At 34.3% G+C, this 24,775-nt stretch overlaps 1 protein-coding gene and 1 long non-coding RNA gene across 39 annotated transcripts; both read right to left on the bottom strand.

Moving 5' to 3' along the window:
* Positions 1-648: 648 nt before the first annotated feature.
* Positions 649-7,345, bottom strand: LOC140954709 (uncharacterized). Of its 3 annotated transcripts, XM_073405299.1 has the most exons (6): positions 5,823-7,345; positions 4,809-4,888; positions 4,457-4,538; positions 4,139-4,203; positions 3,247-3,279; positions 649-3,073 (listed from the first exon to the last, which is right to left on the bottom strand). In XM_073405299.1, exons 1-6 carry the CDS (start codon positions 5,938-5,940, stop codon positions 3,044-3,046), a joined length of 408 nt encoding a protein of 135 aa, XP_073261400.1. In that variant the 5' UTR covers positions 5,941-7,345; the 3' UTR covers positions 649-3,043. The 3 variants fall into 3 exon arrangements, with proteins under 3 accessions (XP_073261400.1, XP_073261401.1, XP_073261399.1); XM_073405300.1 differs by lacking the exon at positions 3,247-3,279; XM_073405298.1 differs by lacking the exons at positions 649-3,073; positions 3,247-3,279 and having other exon boundaries at positions 3,293-4,203.
* A 6,730-nt stretch (positions 7,346-14,075) lies between these two features.
* On the bottom strand, positions 14,076-21,294 carry LOC118044974 (uncharacterized). Of its 36 annotated transcripts, none has more exons than XR_012168213.1 (9): positions 21,168-21,288; positions 20,552-20,567; positions 20,373-20,446; positions 18,458-19,423; positions 17,361-17,588; positions 17,014-17,240; positions 16,691-16,780; positions 14,585-14,673; positions 14,076-14,469 (listed from the first exon to the last, which is right to left on the bottom strand). It is a non-coding gene; the product is annotated as an uncharacterized lncRNA (long non-coding RNA). The 36 variants fall into 36 exon arrangements; XR_012168218.1 differs by having other exon boundaries at positions 18,458-18,595; XR_012168205.1 differs by having other exon boundaries at positions 18,458-20,446; positions 20,506-20,622; positions 21,168-21,294.
* Positions 21,295-24,775: the final 3,481 nt, after the last annotated feature.

Here is a 24,775-nt window from a genome sequence, read left to right as displayed (position 1 = left end):
CTTTTTTGGATTGTTATCGTTATTGTTGTTGTCATCGTCGTTGGCAGAGGAGAGAAACCTGAATTAGATTTAATTTAATTTATTTTTTGTTTCAGCAGAAATGGAGCAGGCCGAACTGACTACAGTGTAGGTTGGTGATCTCATCACTTGTTTTACACCAATTTATTTCTTATTTGCTTTCAGAATTTCAAGTTTTTATTTATTTATTTAGGTTCTGAAGAGGGATATCCCATGGGAGACATACATGGTGACCAAGCTAATTTCTGGGACAGATCTTCAACTTTTAAGGCGTTATGATAATAGACCTGAAAGTTATAGGGCACAATTGTTATATGATGTAACCAAATCACTCATCGTCCATTTTCTATGTATATATGTTTAGGACCTGAATGCTAAAGTCACTTTATTGTTTATATTCAAACTATGCAGGATGGTCCAGCTTATGTTCGGGTATTTGTTACCATATTAATTGACATTTTTAAGGAAGAAATGGTTGAATATGTTCTGGCTTTAATTGATGAAATCATCTCTTTTTGCAGCAAACCCAAAAACAGCCAGATTATTCCATGATTGCTAATGATGGTTCTTATGAACCTTTCTTAGTTGAGTATTCATTTATAGTTTCTTTCACTATAATTGTTCAGCTTGACATTTTTGTCTGAGTTTGTTTTCCTTGCATTTTGCAAAAAAAAGTTTTGCAATGTGCATGTTGTATAGGGATGCTGTGGGATCACAAAGTTCTCTGCTTAGTTTCAATATTATTATACTCAAGTTGTTAATTCTATATTATTAGTTATTTCAAAAACCATTTAAAGCTTTAAACTACATCATAACAAATGAGACTAGTATGGTAAGATGTTATACTTAGCTCTTACATATCTTGATCGTAAGACATTTATGGCCTGTAATGCTAGCATTTTCAGGAATAACATCAATGACTTTCATCATCATCAATGGACTGACATTTACTTTGAGAAATAGAAGAGCATGTATCATGAGTTGTAAAAATTAGGTTAAAATTTCAGGTCAATCATAGAGTTTGAGAAGATCTTATAATACAGGCTAGTAGATGCAATATGAATTTTGTTATTTGTTGTCTTTTATCTTGTAGACTATCTATTTGAAGAAGATTCTTTTCCTGATAATGTAAGGATATTTAATAGCTAATTTTGAGAGATTTCTTAATTATACAAGGACTCTTGATGACAGAAATAAAGGTTTCATTGTGTGGTAGGGATTATTTAATAAAATTCTAGCTACAAAAGAAAACCTTATAGTCATTAATAAAAGGAAATCAACCTCATTATTATTTCTCCATTTTTTTCAAGGATTTCCTAACATACAAGGTTTATTATGGGCAACTACTTAAGGGAAACAAATTAGTAATTAAATTCAAATGTTTTCATGCTTGGAGAGGACATTATTTGTTATTTGTTTTATTGTCCTATTGACTTTCTATTTGAAGAAGATTCTTGCTATAATAGGAATCCAAAGTGTTTTGTAATTTTTTTAATGTTTTCGTTTTTTTTCTCAGTTATCAAATTTTTTTTATTAATTTAAGTCTAAGACTAATTGCCGACAACCCTACCATCCAATAAAAAATAGAAAGAATACTTTCCAACCAACAACATCTCTTCTACTTAGCATTGCCTAATTTTGACCAAAATCAGCCACCATGTTAGTAACAACAAACCCTACCACTTCCAATTAGATGCATCTCTAGCAATGCCACCAAATCAGCCATACAAACTCAAATCGACATCTTTTTTCTTCCTTGTATCCACCGTAAATCCATGAGACCAAACCTAATAAACTACCCAAATCATTTGCCTTATCCCTTGAATTCTTTATCAACCCAAGATGGCCACCCTACTATTTCTTTGATTTGAAGTGGAGATCTAGTGAAAATTGCAAGGCTAAACTAATTGAACATTCCTTTGGAGACCTTGATTTTTTTTTTCTCATGTTACTTTGTTGTAAACTCTAAAAGAAATTTGTAAATCAATTAGTATGAATTTTTAGTTAAGCACAATCTATATCTAAGCAGAAGATTACAAAAAATCTAAGATGAGAGCATTTGAATTTGCTAATAATAATAAATCAAAATCTAGTTGAAAACTTTTAAGTGATAAATAATTTTAAAAATCATAAAATCAACCCTATGGAATCTATAGGTATTTACTTTTTATTAAGTACATTATTATTATTATTATTATATGAAAAACCCTTAGGAACCTGATTCGTCAAGGAGGAAGCTAGCTTTAGGCTAGTCATTTTTGTGCGGGTGGAAATTTAAAACAACCGATAAATAAAACACCAAATACCTTGTGAAACCAAATGAGATAGCAGAAGCTTATTTACACCACTGGGAGATGGTGCACACGTCATCCAAAGTGCACAACGCCGACCATGCACCAACAACTTTTTGCATTTAAAATATCATGAATTAAATGCTAAATTACATTAGAACTCTCAACCAAACCAATAATTACAAAAAAAAAAAAAATTGTGAGAAAAAGACACTAAAACCCTTGTTTCAATTGCATAATTTTTTTGTCCTTCAAGTCATATATGTAATCTTACTATATTCTAAAAAAGAAAAAGACAACACCCTTGCCCTACAATGTAGATTTTTTTATCCTAAGGATATTTTGGTTCTTTTACTATTCATAAACATATTGAAAAGATAGAAATAACCCTAGACTAATGACTAATTATTGTATGAAAAGACAAAAATACCTTTGGTTTTTTTAGAACCATATATATTTAAAATACTCATCACTCAAAAAATTTAAAACACTCATCACTATATTATATAATAGGGAGACAACAAATAAATAAGATTATATATATAAAAAAAAAATCACAATGAAAAACAAACTTACCATCACAATTAATTTTTGAACTGAAAGGGGCTCGATGCATGAGGTTCCGCTATCCATGTTTTGGATAAGAAAATCCTTACACACCAAACAGACACTCTTACTAGTCTAGCACAATACGCCTTTCAAGCACGTGATAGCTAAGCCCCTCTCACTTTTCCCTAATGAAAGCAGCAATTCCACAACTTGACCTACAAAACATAAGATATTAATGATAATGTTTTCTTGTTGATAAAAGAACACATAAAATAATCAAGAAACCCTGTTCTTTCAAGAAACTCAACTGCCATTAGTTCAATCCAAGTGATCCCTCAAACTTGGAACATGGTAAGCAAATAAAAAAAAAATATTACTAATAGGATACCTGATACATCATATTCCTGAAAGTAGGACACCACTAGAACAGAAAAAAAAAAAAAAAAACAACAGATTAAACCAAACCACAAAGTTGAGAAACAAAAAAATAAACCCCAAAAATGCTCTTAAACTGAATTCAGTTCCTTCAATTTATAGTGCAGATAAAATAAAAGATTATTAGCCATAGTGGATAACCAAAATCCATAAAGTAATGGCAAAACTATACATTTTCTAACTGGTAGCAGGCATCATGATTCTTAGAAGCCTCTTGACAAGATTTATGAAGATCATGCTCTAGTGCAATGACTTTTGCACGTAAAGATATGAGCTCCTCCTAAATCGAGTTGAAATAGAAATGTATTGTCAAAACATGTTATGCCTCGAGGAAATTATTCCACAAATTACAACGGCAAAAACATGAATAATTTAACACCAAATCATTGAACTGATACCTCTAAAGATGAGAAATCACAATTTTAGAAGTGCTCTTTGGGCCTGTTATCCTATGTAAAGAATATATATATGTCATTCTAGATAGATTTATATAGACCACGTTCCTACAACTCTCAACATTAAATTGTATAGTAGTTCAGTTTGTATGACAAACATTTCCAGTTGTGGTCTTTTAATGGTCTTTGCACCCAAAGTATAATGGGTCTAGACAACAAATTTAGTTCCTTACAATCAATTACAAAAATTTATCAATGCAATAAGCAACAATGAATTCCAAAACAAAACTAGCCACCTAAAGATCCATGGGAAAAATGATAAATGGCCTCCAAACCAAATTCAATTCAAGCATAACAAAACATTTACAAGTCACTACAATCTCTTCTTATGGCTATGATAATAAACATTAAATGAATAGTAAGTGTTATGAGCTTGTTACTAAAGCTCACCTTTTGTTTTTCTTTCACAACCATCAACCAGCTATAGTCACAAGAAACTAGCACAGCTCGGCAACCTAGAAAGTTAAACAAAGAAAATTTTGCATTCCAATAAAATTTCTTATCTATTTTTGTCCTCGTTAAATGATATCCACTTCCTTTCTGGTTAAAAATGGTTGATGATATCCAAAAATATTGATCAATAAGTTGTGATTGAGTTGGAAAAAGAGCAATTTAGGCATCACGTTGCATAATATGTCCTTTTTTATATATCTATCTTGTTTATGAAAAAAAATAAACACATATAACTGAGCGACAACATATTCATACCTTCATTTTCAGAGTAACATATTTCCCTCCAGATTTGCTTCATGGCGTCCATTGTCACAATTATCATCTTCGTGATCAACATCTTGTCAAGATACCACAAAATTTATAGAAATGTTTCAACGGCTATAAAGATTGACCACAAATGTATGACATTAAACTTTAAAATGCACTCATATGGTTATCTCAAAAATTCAACATGAAAGACCAAAATATACTAATTAAACTTGGAAAACAATAAAAAGACAAAGGAAGAACGTCAAGGCATTGCATAAGACTAGCAAGGGAAAAATGAGCGATTGGAGTAAATAAAAGAACAAATGAAATTAAGACATAAAAGGCTCCTTTAACTAACCTTTTTCTTCATCATAACCAAATGACCATGACCACCTTGCACAAGTTCAGAGAATACTTCGTTGAAGTGCTGAACAACTCCTTTGAAAGTAAGATTTATTAATTCATCATTTTGCTGATCTAAAACAGATACAAGTTCTTTTATTTTCTGCACATAATTATTAAAGTAAAAACATAATCTTGTTGAAGTGAAGATACATAAATCATAATCTCACGTTAAAAACAGTAAAAACAACAGAAGACATTTAAGTAATAAAATCCAGTAGCATAGTCCCTCGTCACTTGCTCAGGTTTAGCTTGCCTTTTCTAGAGTTCCTCCTGTTTCTCAATGATATTTAAAACATTTCGGCTGTCAAATCAGGCAAGATAAATAGATTTAAAACATTGAATACAAGACATAATAGTTTAACAATACATTAAAAGCCAAGAACAAAAAATTGAAGCTAGGACTAAAACAAGTTCACAATTGGTCATTTATCACATAAAGACACAATAAAATAAATTCACAATTCAAAGTTCTTGTGAACTTGAACAAATAATATGCTAGAGAGGTTAATCATTTCTTTAGATATAGCTCCTGTTAAGTCCAATTTACTAAAGATACCTAAACAATTCAAAAAAGATAATAAAAAAAAAAAAAACCTTAACATTGTGTTTTGATCATGGAATTATCTTATAAGAGGGCCTAGTCCTTTCCTAATTGAATGATGAGCATGAGATAAGAAAGTGCCACCTATATGAAGATTTTGACAATACCATCATACATCCGCATTGATGTTAAAGTATCATAATAGACTAATCTGAACTCTTGTCAGTACCAAATTTAAAGAAAAAGGACGTTGTAAATCATCATTTTTCTTTTGCAGCCTTTTATCACGAGTAGCTTTGCTGGAAAAGGGGTTGTTCGACCTTGTTTTTTGATAAAGGATGCTCAGCTACTTTTCACGCTACATTATACTGCAAGTTGCCAAAACTGTTTAGGAAAGAAAGACACTGCACAAAGCAAAAGTCCTACCAAATAGAAGTGCTTTTTTGGCAGAGACATAAGCATCAAGATAAGGAAAGAAAATACAGCTCTTTACCATTGAGAAAAGTCTCCAATGAAAACTCCTAAGCAGTATAATTTTTGCCATTGAATTTGACACAAACAATATATGATTTCTCCATAAGGACTAAGACTACAATTGAGAAAGAAAACCATGGCTGGGAGTTCTTAGAAAACTATGACTGAGAGGGCTCTGATACAATGATAAAATAGTTAGAATTTGGAATGAATTACATTTCAGCAGGTCACCATTACATATTAGGCCAATTACTGGTTTATACAAGGAAACTAACTATACAGGGAAACCAGGCTGGCTACTGGTTATAGAAGGAAACCAAAAAACAAGAGTGATCTTAGAAAGCTATTCATGGTAAGCTAAATCTTCTTTCCTATTTATGAGAGTATATAAGGCCTATATGGTAAGCTAATTATGGATTCTATTGACAGTTCATGCATCATAAACATGTATAAGGATCATCATGTAAAATAACATATAGGATTTTTATCGTAACCGTCCACAGTTATGCAAACCACACCATCAGTTTGTGGACACATCCAAATCTCGACAGATCATAGTTTAGGAAAATACTTAGGAGAATAAGAAGAATAATCAATGATATAAGCATGCAGGCCATTGTAGGAGTCACATCAACATCACTAACAATTTAGCTTATGTAAATTTTTAAAAAGTACACATTTATAGACAAGCTTTAAAGCATAAACAAAGCTCCACCAGTATCAAAGAACATGCCGGTCAAATAATTAAGTTACTTACAAAAATCACATCAATGAAAAAGCGTATATGTAGGTACTTTATATCCTTGCTTACTTTTATAGTTGGGACTAATCGACCACAATTATCAAATTAAAACTTTTTTTCTCACAACTATCCATCCATAGATTCCAGAAGCAATCACTAAAAAGGATCACACCAAAAACTTTCAACCCAAATTTGCAGAAAACATCAACAATCAATTATCAAAACATGTAGAGCTATAAACTTTTAGAACCAAATAGCACAAGTAATTAATAAGTTTTCAGTTGTGTGGAGACCAACATATAAATTATTAACAACAAAACTCGAATCAAAGTTTTTAATGGATCAATACTATATCAGTTAGAACAAGCACGATGGAGAACTCACTTGCACAAATCCTATGGAAAATTAGAAGAAAACTTCAACTTCTTTATTAAAGGTACCATATCATAACCATATGGATAAGTTACACATTTATCCTTACTTGTCAAGTGGGATAAAAGTGGCTTGTCCTCATTTGAAAGCATTAAGGTGCCTAATTATCTGAGTTGATATGTTATTATACCCAACCACCACATGAAATAAGTTGCTTGAAATAAATATTGATATGAAATACATCATTCAAACGATAAAGTGACCATGGTAGAAGGTCAAGAGACTGGTAGTGATTATGCCAGACCATCTAGCAAATTGGGAGCACAATTCTAAAAGAGAAAATAATTAACATAATAGAATAGGCTAGGTAAATTACCTGCATGATGTCATGGGTTGTTATAAGAATGATGCAAGAAGCCAAGTGGAGAATACCTGAACTAATCCAAGAAGCCGAGCAGATAAAGAACCTATTAAAAATAGGAAAAGAAAAATCAATTGTGTTTTGGTTAAAATATGCAACCATATAGAGAAGTTTTCTATAAAGATGTCTTAATAATTGAAAAGGCCAAAGCACAAAACATTCAGAGCAAGGAAACACACAAAATTGCAAAAACATCACCCAACAACAAATGAAGGAAATAAAAAAGCTAGAAATCCATAAGAAGCTTCCTTGAATCTATAATGAAAGTAGAATGTTGATATCCACGAGTAAGGAAACAGGTAAAATTTCAAAAAATCAAGTTTCACTCGATAAGCATCTAGCATTAAGACTAAAAATTATGTGTGCCTATACAGGTCCCCCAAATCCTACACCAGGTCAAATCAAAGCACGTATAAAATCCCTAACAGATTAATTTAAGTAACAAAATACCCAAATAATTCTTAAATAATGATGTCTTAATTACTTATTTATAAATTCTCCATCTACTAGACTGTGTTTTATTATTATCTACCATGTTAGCTATATGCATTAGTTTATTGACAGTAGAGGACAAAAACCTAATATGAGGCGCTATCAGCTGAAATTATAACTTAGATAGTAATATGTAGAAAATTTAAATTGAGGAGATACTTTACATTTTAGCATACACACGCATCATCCTTAAAGAAAAGCACATGTTAAATAAAAGCATTCAACATTCTTTATCCCAAAAAAAATAATTAACTTTTTTCTTTTTGCTAGAGTTTGATACCTTGGCTTGGATATGTCCAGAAATTCACTCTAGCAGGTCTTTCACATCAAGCTCAGACTGTTTTTTTATAGCTTATGTTTGTCGTTGAAGTAAAGATACATAAATCATAATCCCACGTTAAAAGCAATAAGTACAACAGAAGACATTTAACCATTAAAATCGTGTACTGTAGTACCTCGTCACTTGCCTCAAGTTCAGCTTGCCTTCTCTAGAGTTCCTCCTGTTTCTTAGTGAGATTTACATGTTGATCTAGTGCCTTTTTGTTTACATGGCTGAACTATTGAAGTTGCTTATTGCACCCATGAAGCATTTTGTGCAAATCCTTCACTCCACTTATACCTACATGTTCCAATAAAAGAGAGCATGTCACTTCTGAAAAGATGAATGCTTAAGTGGAAGCATGACCTATCTCAGTAAGTATATATGAGGGCAAGACCAAAACATCATCTTCTAGGATTTCAGCAAAGATATCGGCTGGCAAATCAAGCAGGATAAATATATTTAAAACATTAATTACAAAACATAATAGTTTAACAATACATTAAAAGCCAAGAACAAAAAACTGAAGCTCAGACTAGTCATTTAATCACATAAAAAAACAATAAAGCAGATTCACAATTCAAAGTTCTTGTGTTGTGACTTCAGCCAATAAGTCTATCCATCCTATCAGAAATGCTTGGAAGAACGGCTACTCAGAAAAATCTTTTATAGTGAATTATTAAAATCAAGTTTCTAGAAACAACTTAAAGCTCACTTTAGAGTTCTTGTGTTATGACTTCAACCAATGAGTTAGCATCATTTAGTTCCTGCCCCTTCAATTCAGCTTCACCATATAACATTTCAAACTTTGCAAAGGATATCACGGCTTCCAACTTTTGTTTTTGTCATTTCATATTTGTTATGAAATTAGTCTCTAACTCTGTTTTTTCATTTTAGTCTATGTGATGGAAATTGCACATTCATGAGATTTATTACCTCAATGTGATCTGTTTTACATAATTATATTCATAAACTTCAACTTTGAGCATCGATAGTCATAAAAAAACCCCGTCATATCGATTTTCTTCCTTACTTAATCATCTGATCATTAGTAACTTGTTAAGGCATCATAAACATGTATAAGGATCATCATGTAAAATAACATATAAGATTTTTATCCTGACCATCCATAGTTATGGAGTCCAAACCATTAGTTTGTGGACACATCCAAATATGAACAGATCATAGTTTAGGTGAAAACTTAGTAGAATAAAAAGAACATGCCACGATATAAGCATGCAGACCATTGCAGGAGTCATATCAACTTCATTAACAATTTAGCTCATGCAAATTTTCAAAAAGTACACACATTTATAGACAAGCCCTAGGGCATAAACAATGTTCCACCAGTATTCAAGAACATGCCAACTAAATAATTTAAGTTACTTAAAAATATCACATCAAGGAAAAAATGTTTTACTTTGCAAATCATATAAATTTCCTAGTAGCATTGTGGTTGGGGGTGCACACCAGAAACATATATGCAAGTACTTTACAACGTACTTTTATTGTTGGTACCAATCAACCACAATTATCAAATTAAAACTTTTTCTCACATCTATCCTTCCTTGGATTCCAAAAGCAGTCACTATAAAACTTCTCACACCAAAAAATTTCAACCCAAATTTGGACACCAAGCTAATGAAAACATCAACAATCAATTAACAAAACATATAGAGAAATAACCTTTTGGAACAAAATAGCACAAGTAATTACTCAATTTTCACTTATGTATAGACCAACATACAAATTATTAACAATAAAATTTGAACCACTGTTTTTGTTGGATCAATACTATTTTGGTTAGACCAAGCACAGTAGGGAATAACCTGCGCTAATCCTAGGGATAAATTGGGAGAAAACTTCAACTTTTTTTTAATAAAAGGACCACATTAGAACCATGTGGATAGATAATTTACACGAGAAGACTTACATATAAATTAAGAACAACAAAACTTGAATCAATGTTACTACTAGATCAATACTATTTCAATTAGAACAAGCATGGTTGAGGACTATCTTATGCAAATACTAGGGTAAGATTGGGAGAAAACTTCAACTTTTTTAATAAAGGTACCACATCAGAACCATATGGATAAGTTACACCCGGATACTGTTGGTGGGAGAAACCACTGGTGGTGGCTTTGAAACACTCAGAGGGGATAAAACACACTGTTTTATTACACGAAACCGAAGCTTACAATTAATTAAAACAAAAGCTTAAACACACCCTCTTTCTCTCTGTTCTCTCTCTATTGTTTCTCACAATTCTCTCCACACACAATAACATAAACTGAGCACTCTATTTATACATGAAACAGAATACAAAAATTCAAACTTTCCAAGTGTGAAGGCGGCTGGCGGCCGGTGGTGTGAAGGCGGCTGGCGGCTGCGGCTGGTCAGTGGGTGGTTGACTTCCTTGACTGGAACCTTCTGGATTGAGTTTAATATTCAACAAATCTCCCCCTTAAACTCAATCGAGGGATGTCATGCCAAGCATGAACTTTAATCTTCATTGCCTTCTCTCTGCTTGTAGCCTTTATCCACTAATTTGGCTTTTGTCTTGTAGACCCATTTGACACCTATTGCTTTCTTCTTTTCTGGTGGGTCCTTATCTGCATGGAAACAAAACAGAGTTGTATCTTCCATAACCTGAGTGGTATCGTACAACTCTTCAAGGTTTCGCATCTTTCTTGGTCCTTCTGATGAGGATGCTGATGGTGGTGTTGATGATGATGCTCCTGGTGTGTTCCTCCTGTTGAATACAGGGAATATGTGTACCGGACTTTGTGGTTCAGCTGCTGGTATAAACACTGGACTTTGTGGTTCAGCTGCTGGCACAATCGGTTCTTCTGCAGGTACAATTGGTTCTTCTGCAAGTACTGTTGGTACTTCTTCACCTTCAAGAATCAAATCAGTGTTGATCCATCTGCCTGCTTCTTGATCATCATTCCATACCCAAGATTTATCTTCTTCAAAGATAACATCTCTACTCGTAATCACCTTCTTTGTGATGGGATTATACAGCCTGTATCCCATCCTTCTTTCACCATATCCGACAAAGATGCATTTCTTGCTCTTATCATCGAGCTTTCTCCTTCTTGCATCTGGGATCTTTGCATATGCCACACAACCAAAGACTCGTAGATGAGTAACACTTGGTTTGTGACCACTCCATGCTTCTTCTGGAATGACTCCTTGCAAACTTCTGGTTGGGCAGTGATTCAACAGATACACTGCACATGATACAGCTTCAGCCCAGTATTGCTTGGGCAGCTTCTTTGCTTTGAGCAAACTTCTGGCCATGTCAAGAATCGTTCAATTCTTCCTTTCTGCTACACCATTCAGCTGTGGTGTATATAAGCTGTTGTCGTCTGATGTCTGATGCCTTGTTGTGTACAGAAGGCTTCAAAGTCATTTGCTGTATATTCTCCTCCTTGATCAGATCTCACTATTCTGATCGTATAACCAATTTGCTTCTCCACAATTGCTTTAAAATCTTTAAAACAATTGAATACTTCTGACTTCCTCTTCAGAAAGTATATCCACGTCTTTCTACTAAAATCATCAGTAAAAGTGAGGAAGTACCTATTTTGTCCAGTCGACATAGGCGTTATCGGGCCACACACATCTGTGTGTACTAACTCCAGTGGCCTCTTTGCTCTCCAGTTGACTTCTTTAGCAAAACTGGATCTGTGATGTTTGCTGAGGACACAACTCTCACAGACTTCATCTGGATGATCAATGTGAGGCAAACCTTTGACCATCTTCTTGCTTGCTAGCATCTTCAAACTCGTGAAATTCAGATGTCCAAGCCTCAGGTGCCAAAGCCATTCTTCACTGTTGGTGATGGCGCTCAAACACCTTGCTGCATCATACTGGATGTTCAAAGGAAACATCCTATTCTTGGACATTTTCACGTAGGCCATTAATCTCCAATTGTTGTCTCTAATTGCCAGATGACAATTCTCCGAGTAAAAAGTATAGCCTCTCTCTAAAAGTTGACCTAAGCTGATTAGGTTCTGCTTTATGGCTGGGACATAATAGACATCGGCGATGTAGCTGGAATCGCCATTCTTCAACTTGACTGGGATGTTGCCTTTACCTTTGAATGAAACCTTTGTGGTATCTCCAAAAGTAACTAGACCTTGCTTGGTCTCATCTAGATTACTAAATAACTCTCAGTAGCCGCACATGTGATTGCTTGCTCCAGTATCTAGATACCATATGTCCTCCTGCTTTTCACCAAGTCCTTGTTGGACAAGCAATGCAGCTGCTCCTGTGTCCTCTTTTGCTGCAAAGTTAGCATGCTCACGTATCTCTAACGGAGCTTTCCTTCGACATTCAGTGCTATAGTGCCCAAATTGATTGCAACTATAACATTGGATGTTCCTCTTGTCACGGTTATTGTAACCGCCTCCTCTTCCTCTAGGAGTGAATGTCTGTTGTCCTCGACCTCCTCTGGTGGTGTTTCTACCACCTCTTCCTCTGAAGCTTGTATTCCAAGAACCTCTTCCTTGGAATCTCTAGAATCCTTCTCTGGATTGTTGACTTCCTGCTTGAGTGGTGTATCCATTTGATGAAGTCTCCCCTTGCTCATATCTGTCCTTGAGGGACAGCTTTGCTTGTAAGGCATGCTCAATTGCCTTATCTCCATTTCGCTTTACAATCTTCTACTCATGAGCTTGCAAGGAACTCATAAGCTCATCAATCGTCAACTTGTCCACATCTTTGGACTCTTCAATTGCAACAACAACAAAATCGAATTTTGGATCTAGGGATCTCAAAATTTTCTCCGTAATTCGAGCATCGATGAGGGCTTCTCCATTTCTTCTCATCTGGTTTACTATCACCATAATCCTTGTGTGATAATCAGAAATAGACTCCGAGGACTTCATTTGCAATAACTCAAAGTCACCTCGCAAAGATTGAAGACGAATCTTCTTGATTCTGTCAGCACCTTTGTATTTCTGTTGGAGAGCCTCCCATATATCATGTGACGTTTCAGCGGAAGCTATGATCTCGAATGTATCTTCATCAAGACCTTGGTAGATGATGGTCTTGGCTTTGTTGTCCTTATTTCTGTTGACTTTGAGGGCTTGCTTCTGTGCCTCTTGTAAAACATCTTCTCTTTCTTTGGACTCTGGTTCATCATAACCAGTTTGTACAATATCCAAACACTCTTGTGACCCAAGAAATGCCTTCAATCTGATGCATCAACTATCATAGTTGTCTTTGGTCAGCTTCGGGATGAGTGTATGTGTACCTTTTGTAGTCATTTTGCTCTTGGAATGACTATATCACCTCTTTGGGAGACGCATTTGGACAAACGGACACTGTAGATCAATCCGGAATGGTCCAAATAGTAGGGAACCGGTCTGAATTTGAAGAAATCGGGTCCGCAAATGGGTGAACCGGTCAAAAAACCAATTCTGTACGGCGGGCGGTTCGCTGGGTTGAACCGGGAATATTCTGGGAATATTCGGGGGAATATTCTCTCGCTCGGCTGCGGCTAGAACGCGGCTCGGCTTGGCACGGAGTACGGACAGGCTGGAGGCTCGGCTGGACTCGGCTTGCGGCTCGGCTAGGACTCGGCGTAAGCGGCTCAAATATGGTGCGCGTGTGGCTCAGTCGTCTTCAACCTCGGTGCGCGTGGGCTGTGCGTGGTCTTCTGTGCAGAATCTTCAGGCGGCGCGTGTGAGCTACCGTCGGCTTCGATCAGGCTGATTCTTGCGACAATGAGTTCGTCTTGATGAGATCTACACTATGGAATTATCAAAATTTGTTTTTGACAACTTTGAAAATTCGGATATACCCCAAAACACTTCTGTTTTCCGGCGAACGGGGCTCTGATACCAATTGTTGGTGGGAGAAACCACTGGTGGTGGATTTGAAACACTCAGAGGGGATAAAACACACTGTTTTATTACACGAAACCGAAGCTTACAATTAATTAAAACAAAAGCTTAAACACACCCTCTTTCTCTCTGTTCTCTCTCTATTGTTTCTCACAATTCTCTCCACACACAATAACATAAACTGAGCACTCTATTTATACATGAAACAGAATACAAAAATTCAAACTTTCCAAGTGTGAAGGCGGCTGGCGGCTGCGGCTGGTCGGTGGGTGGTTGCCTTCCTTGACTGGAACCTTCTGGATTGAGTTTAATATTCAACAGATACTTTATCCTTACCTGTTCAATGGGATAAAAGTGGCTTGTCCCCATTTCAAAGCATTAAGGTGCCTCATTATCTGAGTACATCATTCAAACAATAAAGTAACCATGGCAGAAGGTTAAGAGACTGCTAGTGGGAACACAACTCTATGAGAGAATATTTAACATGATAGAATAGATTAGATACATTACCCACGTGATGTCGTGGGTTGTTATAGGAATGATCCAAGAAGCCAAGCGAGGATTACTTGAACTAATCCAAGAAGCCAAGCAGACAGAACCTAGTAAAAATGGAAAAAGAAAAATCAACATTATTTAGGTCAAAATGTGCAACCATATGGAGAAGCTTTCTATTAAAATGTCTTAACAATTAAAAAGGTCAAATCACAAAATATTCAGATCAATAATCATGATTGCTATCTGAGTACATTAGTGACTAAAAGTGATGTGACAAAATAAGCTATGAGGAATAGAAGCAAAAGAGCTGAATGGGGTTACTAAAGGTAAACAATGCTGGAATGGTACGAATGGTAGGTGCACTCACCAGCCGATCCCAAACTCATCATTTAGTCTTAACTAGTCAAACGCACTCAGGTCATATACTCTCTCAAGATAAAAAAAATCAAATAAATCAATGGTTGCATGTAGAAAATGACTAAATGACAATGTAAATGAAACAACACAAATGTGCAGAAATCATCCATCACAAAGGCATCTCCTATAGAAATTAATTCATCTGATAAGGTATCTCTATGAGAACCCATTTAATCCACCATGCATAGTTAAGTAGAAAAACAGTCATTACACGAATAGAATGGAAACCAGTTTTGTTAAAAATAAAGGCAATCACCAAATCAATCATATTCTCAACTGGTAGGTGTAGTCAAGTTGCCGTAGCAACAATTTTATCCTGATCGAATAATGCTCATAATCCTTACCAGCATCCATTACAGAAACGCTAATAAGGGTATCACACAATTACAACATGAAGAGACATCAAAATTTAAAAACAAACTATCATTGCCAGCAAAACACGTAACAACCTTATTGGCAGCCTAAGCACAAAAAATATCTGGAAAAAAATTATGGGTGGCAACATGTGTTAACACAAAACTTGGGTATAAAGGGCGAATATGTAAATGATGTGCATCACTATTGATAAAATAATGCTCATAATCCTTACCAGCAGCCATTAAAGAAATGTTAATATGAGCATCACACAGTCATAATATAAAGAGACATCAAAAGTTTAAAAACAAATTATCATTGCCAGCAAAACACGTAACAGCCTTATTGGAAGCCTAGAAAAGCACGAAAAAGATCTGGGAAAAAATTATGGGCGATAGCATGTGTTAACACGAAACTTGGGCATTAAAGGCGAATATGTGAATGATGTGCATCACCATTGATAAAAATAATGCTCATAATCCTTACCAGCACCCATAAAAGAAATGTTAATACGAGCATCACACAGTCACAGTATAAAGAGACATCAAAAGTTTAAAAACAAACTATCATTGCCAACAAAACATGTAACAACCTTATTGGCAGCCCAGGAAAGCACAAAAAAAATCTAGGAAAATATAACAGGCAGGAGCATGTGTTAACACAAAACATGGGCATGAAGGGCAAACATGCGTACGTTGTGCAACACTATTGATAAAAACAACTATGCCAACATTCTAAAAAGATTAAAAAATAAATAAAATTGAAACATTGATTAAAATCACGCAAATCAAAACAAGAGACTGCAACGCAAGCTTACCAAAGGATTGAAGGAAAACAAAAACGAAAAATCACCAACAATGAGTGAAGAAAAGAAGAAACCTAGAAATCTACAAGAAGCTTCCTTAAATCAACAAGGAAAGTAGAAGTTTTGATATCCGCAGGACCAAGGAAACATGTCAAATTGCAAAAAATCACCCAACAACAAATTAAGGAAAGAAAAAACCAAGAAATCCACAAATAGCTTCCTTGAATCTATAAGAAAGTAGAAGTATTGATATCCACAAGAGTAAGGAAACATGCAAAATTGCAAAAAATCAAATTTCACTCGACAAGCATCTAGCAATAAGACTTGAAAAAATAAGTGCCTATACAGGTCCCCCAAATCCTACACTAGGCCAAACTAAAGCAGCAAATAAAATACCCAAATAATTCTTAAATAATTTTTTTCTCTAGACCATGTTTTATTATTCTTTGCCATCTCAGCTGTATGAATTAGTTTAATGTGGGGAATTTTGAGCTGAAATCATAGATTAGATAGTAACATGTAGAAACTTTTAGTTGAGGAGATACCTTACATTTTAGCTTATTCTAAGCTACACGAGTAACCTCTCGAAATTTGCATACCTATAAAGAAAAGAAAAGACGAGAAACACAAGTTGCCTACAATCCAAGGAATGGAAACAAAATGAAGAAATTGAACAAATAATATGCTAGAGAGGTTAATCATTTCTTTAGATATAGCTCCTGTTAAGTCCAATTTACTAAAACTATCTAAACAATTCAAAAAAATATAAAAAAAGACAAACCCTTAACATTGTGTTTTGATCATGGAATTATCTGAAGAGGGCTTAGTCCTTTCCTAATTAAATGATAAGCATGAGATAAGAAAGTACCCCCTATAGGAAGATTCTGACAACACCAGCATAGATCTGCATTGATGTTAAAGTATTAGAATAGACTGATCTGAACTCTTGCCTAAGCCAAATTTAAAGAAAAAAGACGTTGTAAATCATCATTTTCCTTTTGCAGCCTTTGTTCACAAGTAGCTTTGCTGGAAAATGGGTTGCCCGACCTTGTTTTTTGATACAGGATGCTCAGCTGCTTTTCACGCTCCATTATACTGCAAGTTGCAAAAATTGTTTATGAAAAAGAGATAATGCACAAAGAAAAAGTCCTTCAACCATATAAAAGTGCTATTTTGGCATAGACAGAACCATCAAGATAAGGAAAGAATATACACTCTAGGGACTCTTGCAGGTCTTTCACATCAAGCTCAAGCTCTGTCTACTTTTTTATCGCTTCTTGTTTCTCGTTTCTCTGTTGCCTCTTTCTCTATTTTCAATGCGTGAACTTCTTTTGTAAGATCTTTGAGCACCTTCTCCAAGTCCTTGGATTCCTCATGGGCATTCAACACCTCATCATGCATCTTAGCTAATTTTTCAGAAACCTTGCTTTGAGCCTCCTTCACCTGAAAGGAGACAAATAAATATATAAGGGCACTACATTGACTCGAGAGAGAAAAATAAAACAATACAATTTAGATCCTGGATAGTCTTGAAATTGAATGTCAAGACAATCTAACACTACTTGAACACCACATGATATAACTATGGCAAAGAATTTCCATTTTGTAAAATTATTTATGAGGAAGAAAAGCATATATCATGCCAATGTTAGTCTTGAGAAATCTTGAAGGAAAAGAAAAAACACAGCATGAAATAAATCACAGGCACAAGCACAAGTCTTCCTTTAGTCGATGCTAAAACACACTGCCATTTCCAAGCAAGTCATGAGGGGCTGAAGTAAAAAGTCTCCAACAATGCATAAGAATGAGAAATACTAGACCTAAATCTTTATGCATCAATCATTGTATGACAACTAGCCATTCACACTTCACGACATTCTACCCTCAAGATTATCAATTTAATGTTTAATTCTTGGATTGCAGTGCTAATTATAAATCCAATAGTTTCCAAAACTAGTCTAGAAACAAGAACCTGATAAAGAATAACATAACTGTCAAATATTTTATTTTTAACGTAAAAATTAAGCTCGCCTTTCAGTTCGTTATTTAAAACTCATAAACACACATAAAGGACAAGGAACAACAACCAGTGGAAGAAATAAGAGACTCACTACATCTATAATGACGAGTAAGATCATGTTTATTTTCCTTTTTGTCACCACAATGCATGTCCTTCTATGCTTCAACTAACTATTTGGTGCACATTTTGCGAGATTCATAAAATCACTACATGAAGAAACCTTATGCATGTCCAAACATCTAACAGCTACTGACCTCCAATAATTTATGTTGAGCTCATTGGAGTTCCTTACCATAAATAGTATATTCTAGAGATTTTCGCTACTTGTCCAGCTGCTAATATTTTTTCAACTCCCTTTTCTCTTCATACCGGTCCTTCAACCTCTTATCCAAGTACTGAACTACTTGAATTATTTGTTTTCTATTGATCCCTGTTTAATAGAGAAAATAAAATTATAAACACTGAAAACCATCAACAAAAGAAAAGTCAACTCAACTATCCCTTCCTTGCATGTTTCCGGAATAATTTTCAAACTTTCACGGCATCCTACACTCGAGACACCCAGAGTCTGTCAACAATGTCAATGATGCTATCTATTAAGTGTCACAAGAAATGCATGAAATTTAAAAATCAATAGGAAAAGAATATACATAATTTTTAGCAAAATTAAGCACTAATAAAAGGTTCAAGGAATCAAATTTTCTTTCATGGCGTCTCTCTTCATACACTTGAGTGCCAATAATTTCTTTCAATAAATCAAGACACTCAAAGTCTTTCATCAATGTCAATGATGCTATCACTGTCACGAGAAACAAAAGAAATTTTAAAATCAGTAGGAAAATGATATACATAATTCTTGGGAAAATTAAGCAATAACAAAAGGTTCAAAGAATCAAACCTTTCCCTTCCTTGCCTAAAAACATAAAAACATTTTCGAAAGATAACCCAACTCAACTATCCCTTCCTTGCCTGTTTCCTGCATAATTTTTAAGCTTTCACAGCATCTGTGCCACCAATTTCTTTGAATACATCAACACACTCAGAGTCTTTCATCAATGTCAATGGTGGTATCTTTTAAGATTAATGAGAAATGGAAAGGAAATTTAAAAATTAATAGGAAAAGAATATACATAGTTTTTAGGAAAATTAAGCAATAATAAAAGGTTCAAAGAATCAAACCATTCCTTACTGCACTACACAGTATGGATTGGAGCGAGAGAACCCACCACTTTCGACTAAATTCATAACTTTAGTTTTCCTAAAAATTATTAGACTTTCTATCAGTGATCTTCTAGAAACAAAGCAAAAGGCAGTGAGAAATAAAGTGCATAAAGAACATAGATTCTTTTCTATGGAGAAGCAATTGTACGACAAAGATGCAATTCCTCATCACTCTCACATACAACAATATATAAATTTCAATAATAACAAGTTAACCCACAAAAGTGTATCATCCATTTACTATCACAAAATAGCCATCCAACAACTTGCTATTTAAGGTGGCCATCAACAGTGAACATGGTCCTGGTTGGTTGATGTGGACATTGAACAAGTGAAATAGAGATTTTCAACCCAACCCATTTAGGAAGCCATGCGAGTGAGGACTAGGCCTGACAGCAGTTAAGTTTAAGCGACCCACCAAGATCGATAAAGTTGATGATTCCAAGAGGTAGTGATTGAAGACAACAACTTAATAAAAAAATAACTAAATTGGTTGATCTATGTGATAAAAATTTTCACAAAAAACAACACTTAGATTGAGCACTTTTGAATAAGAAAAGAGTAATCAGGTTTCCTCATCTTCTGAGGGTCGAGAGGGATGAAGAAAATAGAAACAAAAATTGTATGGCTGCAAATATAGAGCACTTCTATGTTCCCCCCCTAGTTCTTTCGTAAAGCATTACAATGTTTCCAATTTCATGCATGGATGGAAGGATAGCGGCAGAATCCTAGATTATTCCCAATCGATAGTGGCCACAATTTGACTTTTTGAACTGCTCAAATAAAATTATGCATCATGACAGAAAAACTAATTTAAAAGAAATTATGGAGCATTGTGTGATAAGATTAGTAAAGATAAAGATAAGCTTATATGTTAGAAGAAGATTAAAAAAAAAATCAGGATCCATCTCCTTTTGTAATAAGATGTGGACCATTATTCACTCCATACCTCTGAAAAGAAAAGGAAGTAGGTTATGAAGTATTACCGAGATGTGATTGTCGGAATTTATCAACATAATCTTGACAAAAAGCAAAATAAACCTTGATGCCCTGCACCTACCTATTAAATAACAACAATCATTAAAATACAAACTTAAAGCAGTGACATTGAGAAAATACCTCAATCTCATAGAGTGGAAATGAGATAGTGTATGATGAAACATACATGGTATTGCTGATGCCTATCATCATTGCGTAGGTTGTGGAAGAGATCAGTCAATACAAAACGAATGGCTACTAAAGAAACGTATTGTAAGCCCATAACAGAATTTTGATATCAATTAACTCCAATAAAAGTTCATAGAAAAAAGGACACCAATAAAAATAAATCAAGAACATGATCACTCAATGAAAAAAAATAATTCTTGTTAGGTCCGTTAACTCCAACTGTAGAAGACACTTATAAGAGAAAGCACAGGGTAGCCCACATTAATTGAATCAAGTTGAAGTCAAATAAATTAACGAAACAAAGAAAGCACAAACGAAAATTAATCAATTTCCAACCAGTTCCTTAAAACAAGGAACTACAACAAAGAAATGCATCTCTCATCCCTGTCTTGATCCTTGCTCCCCCACTTTTAACTCCCGTGAGGTGCTCTATTCAGCATCAACAAACGCCTCCCAACATCTTTGAACATTTAACTCTCTATACAGTGTTAACATTTTCAGACTTTCATGATTTCAAAAGGATTCCACACAAACACATGTATGATGACAAAGTGATGATATAATATTAAATGACCATACTTTTAATAAATGACAGATTTATGGAACTACCATACCTTGTCGGCATGAATCTCGGTGCGCTAGATTACAAGATGGACAATTTGATTGTGCACCAAGGTTCTTGTGAATATTGTACTCTCGCAATGCATGGCCGTATGTAACTTGGCTTCTTATCCTCACTCCCCAACCCACATTGAACATTCAAACCATCTAGCTTACATGCAACATACTTATGCTCCACCAAATCATAAGCCCACCGGAAATTTGTCATTTCAAATCACTGCAAAAGGATGTGCTATTACAATTGCCAATATTGGCAACAAAATGATCCATACTCTTGTCATGGTAAAAATGAATTTTCATCAAACAAACAAACAAACAAAGGTTAATGTTTCTATCATCAAATGAAACTACTTGGCGAAGTTCGGACCTTGTAAACCTCACTAAATCCTCATTTCCCAAAAAGGTTTAAAGGGCATATCGATGATTTAAAATCTAAAAATTATTAAAATGTGAATCATCCTTATCTCATATCCTTTTCAATTCAGTATAAGCCGTCTCTCTCATGCAAAATTGTCTCTTCCTCCTACAGAGAATCAACAATTCAATAACAAGGGATGCATGTATAATGGAGCACTTGCAAACTTTTGCAATAACTTGCAAAAATGCAAGCATCACCATAAAAGAATGACTTACACACTTGATGCTCACTAGACAAGATTTAGAAATCTCATCCTGGATGAGCAAATCTTCTTCTTGAGCTCTAGATTCTACATCTGTACCATCACCTTTGCCTTCATAACAATAGAAACTAATGCTAATACTCAAAAAGTATCTTAATAAATCACAAATAGCATATTGACATTGTAAAAGCATGAGCAAAACATCTTTATCTAATTTCAATTAATCCATACATGTACACATAAACTTGAAGATAGTTCATTCATAAAACTAAGAAATTCTCAAAGGGGTCTTGTTTTTAGTTTAATGGCGGGCATCTACTAGTTATTGCTATAGACCTTTGAATAAATCCCAAACATTTATAAGAGTACAACATCTGAAAAGGGTAAAAACTCATCATCAAAGTGTCCAGTTAACATGGAAAAGAAAAATCAATTATTTGTCATAACATGATCTGGTAATTCTGATTCCTTAGACTAAAAATGAAAAATCACCCAACAATGAGTGAAGGAAAGAAAAACCTAGAAATCCACAAGAAGCTTTCTTGAATCTACAACGAAAGTAGAAGACTATCTATAAGAGTAAGGAAAACCCTGTAAAATTGTAAAAAATCAAATTCACTGGAACAAACATCTAGCATTAAGACTTCGAAAATATGCATGCGACAAGGTCCCCACAAATCTTACACTAGGTCAAATCAAAGCAGGTATAAAATCGCCCTAACATCATTAATCTTAAGTAACAAAATACCCAAATAATTCTTAAATATGATGTTTTAATTAACTTATTTGCAAATTCTCCATCTACTAGACTGTGTTTTATTATTATCTACACCATGTTAGACTGTATCGATTAGTTTATTGGGAGTAGAGAAAAAAAACCTAATGTGAGGCACTTTCAGCTGAAATTATAGCTTAGGTAGTAATATGTGGAAAATTTAGTTGAGGAGATACCTTGCATTTTAGCCCATAGCACACATTTAAATCATAGCATTATCCTGAAAGCAAAAGCCACACATTTTAAATAAAAGCATTTAGCATTCTTTATCCCCAAAAAATAATTAGCTTTTTTCTCTTTGCCTAGAGTTTGGTACCTTGGCTTGGATATGTCCTGAAATTCACTATAGCAGTCTTTCACATCAAGCTCAAAGCTCAGACTATTTTTTTATGGCTTACTGTTTGTCGTTTGAAGTAAAGATATATAAAATCATTTAATCTCACGTTTAAAAAACAATAAGTACAACAGAAAGACATTTAAGAGCATTAAAATCCAGTAGCATAGTACCTCATTACTTGCTCCAAGTTCAGCTTGCCTTATCTGGAATTCCTCCTGTTTCTCAGTGAGATTTACATGTTGATCTAGTACCTTCTTGTTTACATGGCCTGAACTAATATAAGTTGCTCATTGCACCCCCAATGAACATTTTATGCAACTCTTTCACAACTCCACTTATACCTATATGCTCCAATAAAAGAAAAGCATGTCACTTTTGAAAAGCTGAATGCTTCAATGGAACCATGTAAACATGACCTATCTTAGTAAGTAACGAGTACATGTGGAGGAAGATCAAACCATCATCTTCTAGGATTTCAGCAAAGATAATAATGGTTGGCAATTCAAGCAAGATAAATTGATTTAAAACATGATTACGAGATATAATAGTTTAACAATATATATTAAAAGGCAAAACAAAAAACTGAAGCTCGGACTAGTAATTTATCACATTAAAGAAACAATAAAGCAAATTCACAGTTCAGAGTTCTTGTGTTGTGACTTGATTTAAAAACATTGCATTACGAGATATAATAGTTTAAACATCTATATTAAAAGGAAGAACAAAAAACTGAAGCTCAGACTAGTCATTTATCACATACAGAAACAATAAAGCAATTCACAATTTAGAGTTCTTGTCGTTGTGACTTCAGACCAATTGAGTCTATCCATCCTGTCAAAACAACACCTAGAAAGAATGGTAGTCAAAAAAATCTTTTTATAGTGAAATTATTAAAATCAAGTTTCTAGAAACAAAACTAAAAACAAACTTTAGAGTTATTGTGTTATGACTTTAGCCAATGAGTTAGCATCATTTAGTTCATGCCCCTTCAATTATGGACCGTGTAACACTCAAAACTTCACAAAGGATATTATGGCTTCCCAAACTTTTGTTTTTTTCATTTCAGAAGTAGTTGTTAAATTAGTCTTCAATAGCATCTGTTTTCTCATTTTAGTCGTATATGAATGGAAACTGCAATTCATGAGATTTCTTACCTCAATGTGTCTCAATGTGATCTGATTCTACATAAATTATGTTCATAAACTTCAACTTTCTTCCTTACTTTAATTACTTGATCATTAGTAACTTGTCAAGGCATCATGTGTACTAGGATCATTTTATCATAACCATCCACAGTAATGCAGTCCAAACCATCAAATTTTGGACAGATCACAGTTTAGGTAAAAACTTGGGAGAATAAGAAGAATATGCAGTTACATAAGCATACAGGCCAATTGCACGAGTCATATCAACATCATAAAACCATATTTAGCTCTTGCAAATTTTCAAAAAGTATTTATAGACAACCCTTAGGCATAAACAATGCTCCACTAGTATTCAAGAACATGTCAGTCAAATAATTTAAGTTACTTACAAATATCATATTAAGGAAAAAGTGTTTTACTTCTAAAATCATATAATTTCCTAAGTAGCATTGTGGTTGGGGCGTGGGACACCAGAATCCTATATCCAGCTACTTTATAGCTTACTTTTATTATTGGTACCAATCAACCATAATTATCAAATTAAAACGTTTTCTCATAATTATCCATCCTTGGATTCCAAAAAGCAATAACTACATTACAGAGACTTCTTACACCAAAAACTTTCAACCTCGAACCAATGTTTTTGCTGGATAATTACTATTTCAATTAGAACAAGCACGGTGGAGAACTAACCTGCGCTACTCCAAGGAAAAAATTGGGAGAA

This window comes from Populus alba, chromosome 16 (assembly GCF_005239225.2).
Source record: "Populus alba chromosome 16, ASM523922v2, whole genome shotgun sequence".
In the NCBI taxonomy this organism is placed as follows: domain Eukaryota; kingdom Viridiplantae; phylum Streptophyta; class Magnoliopsida; order Malpighiales; family Salicaceae; genus Populus; species Populus alba.
This window is presented reverse-complemented; position numbering and strand designations above follow the sequence as displayed.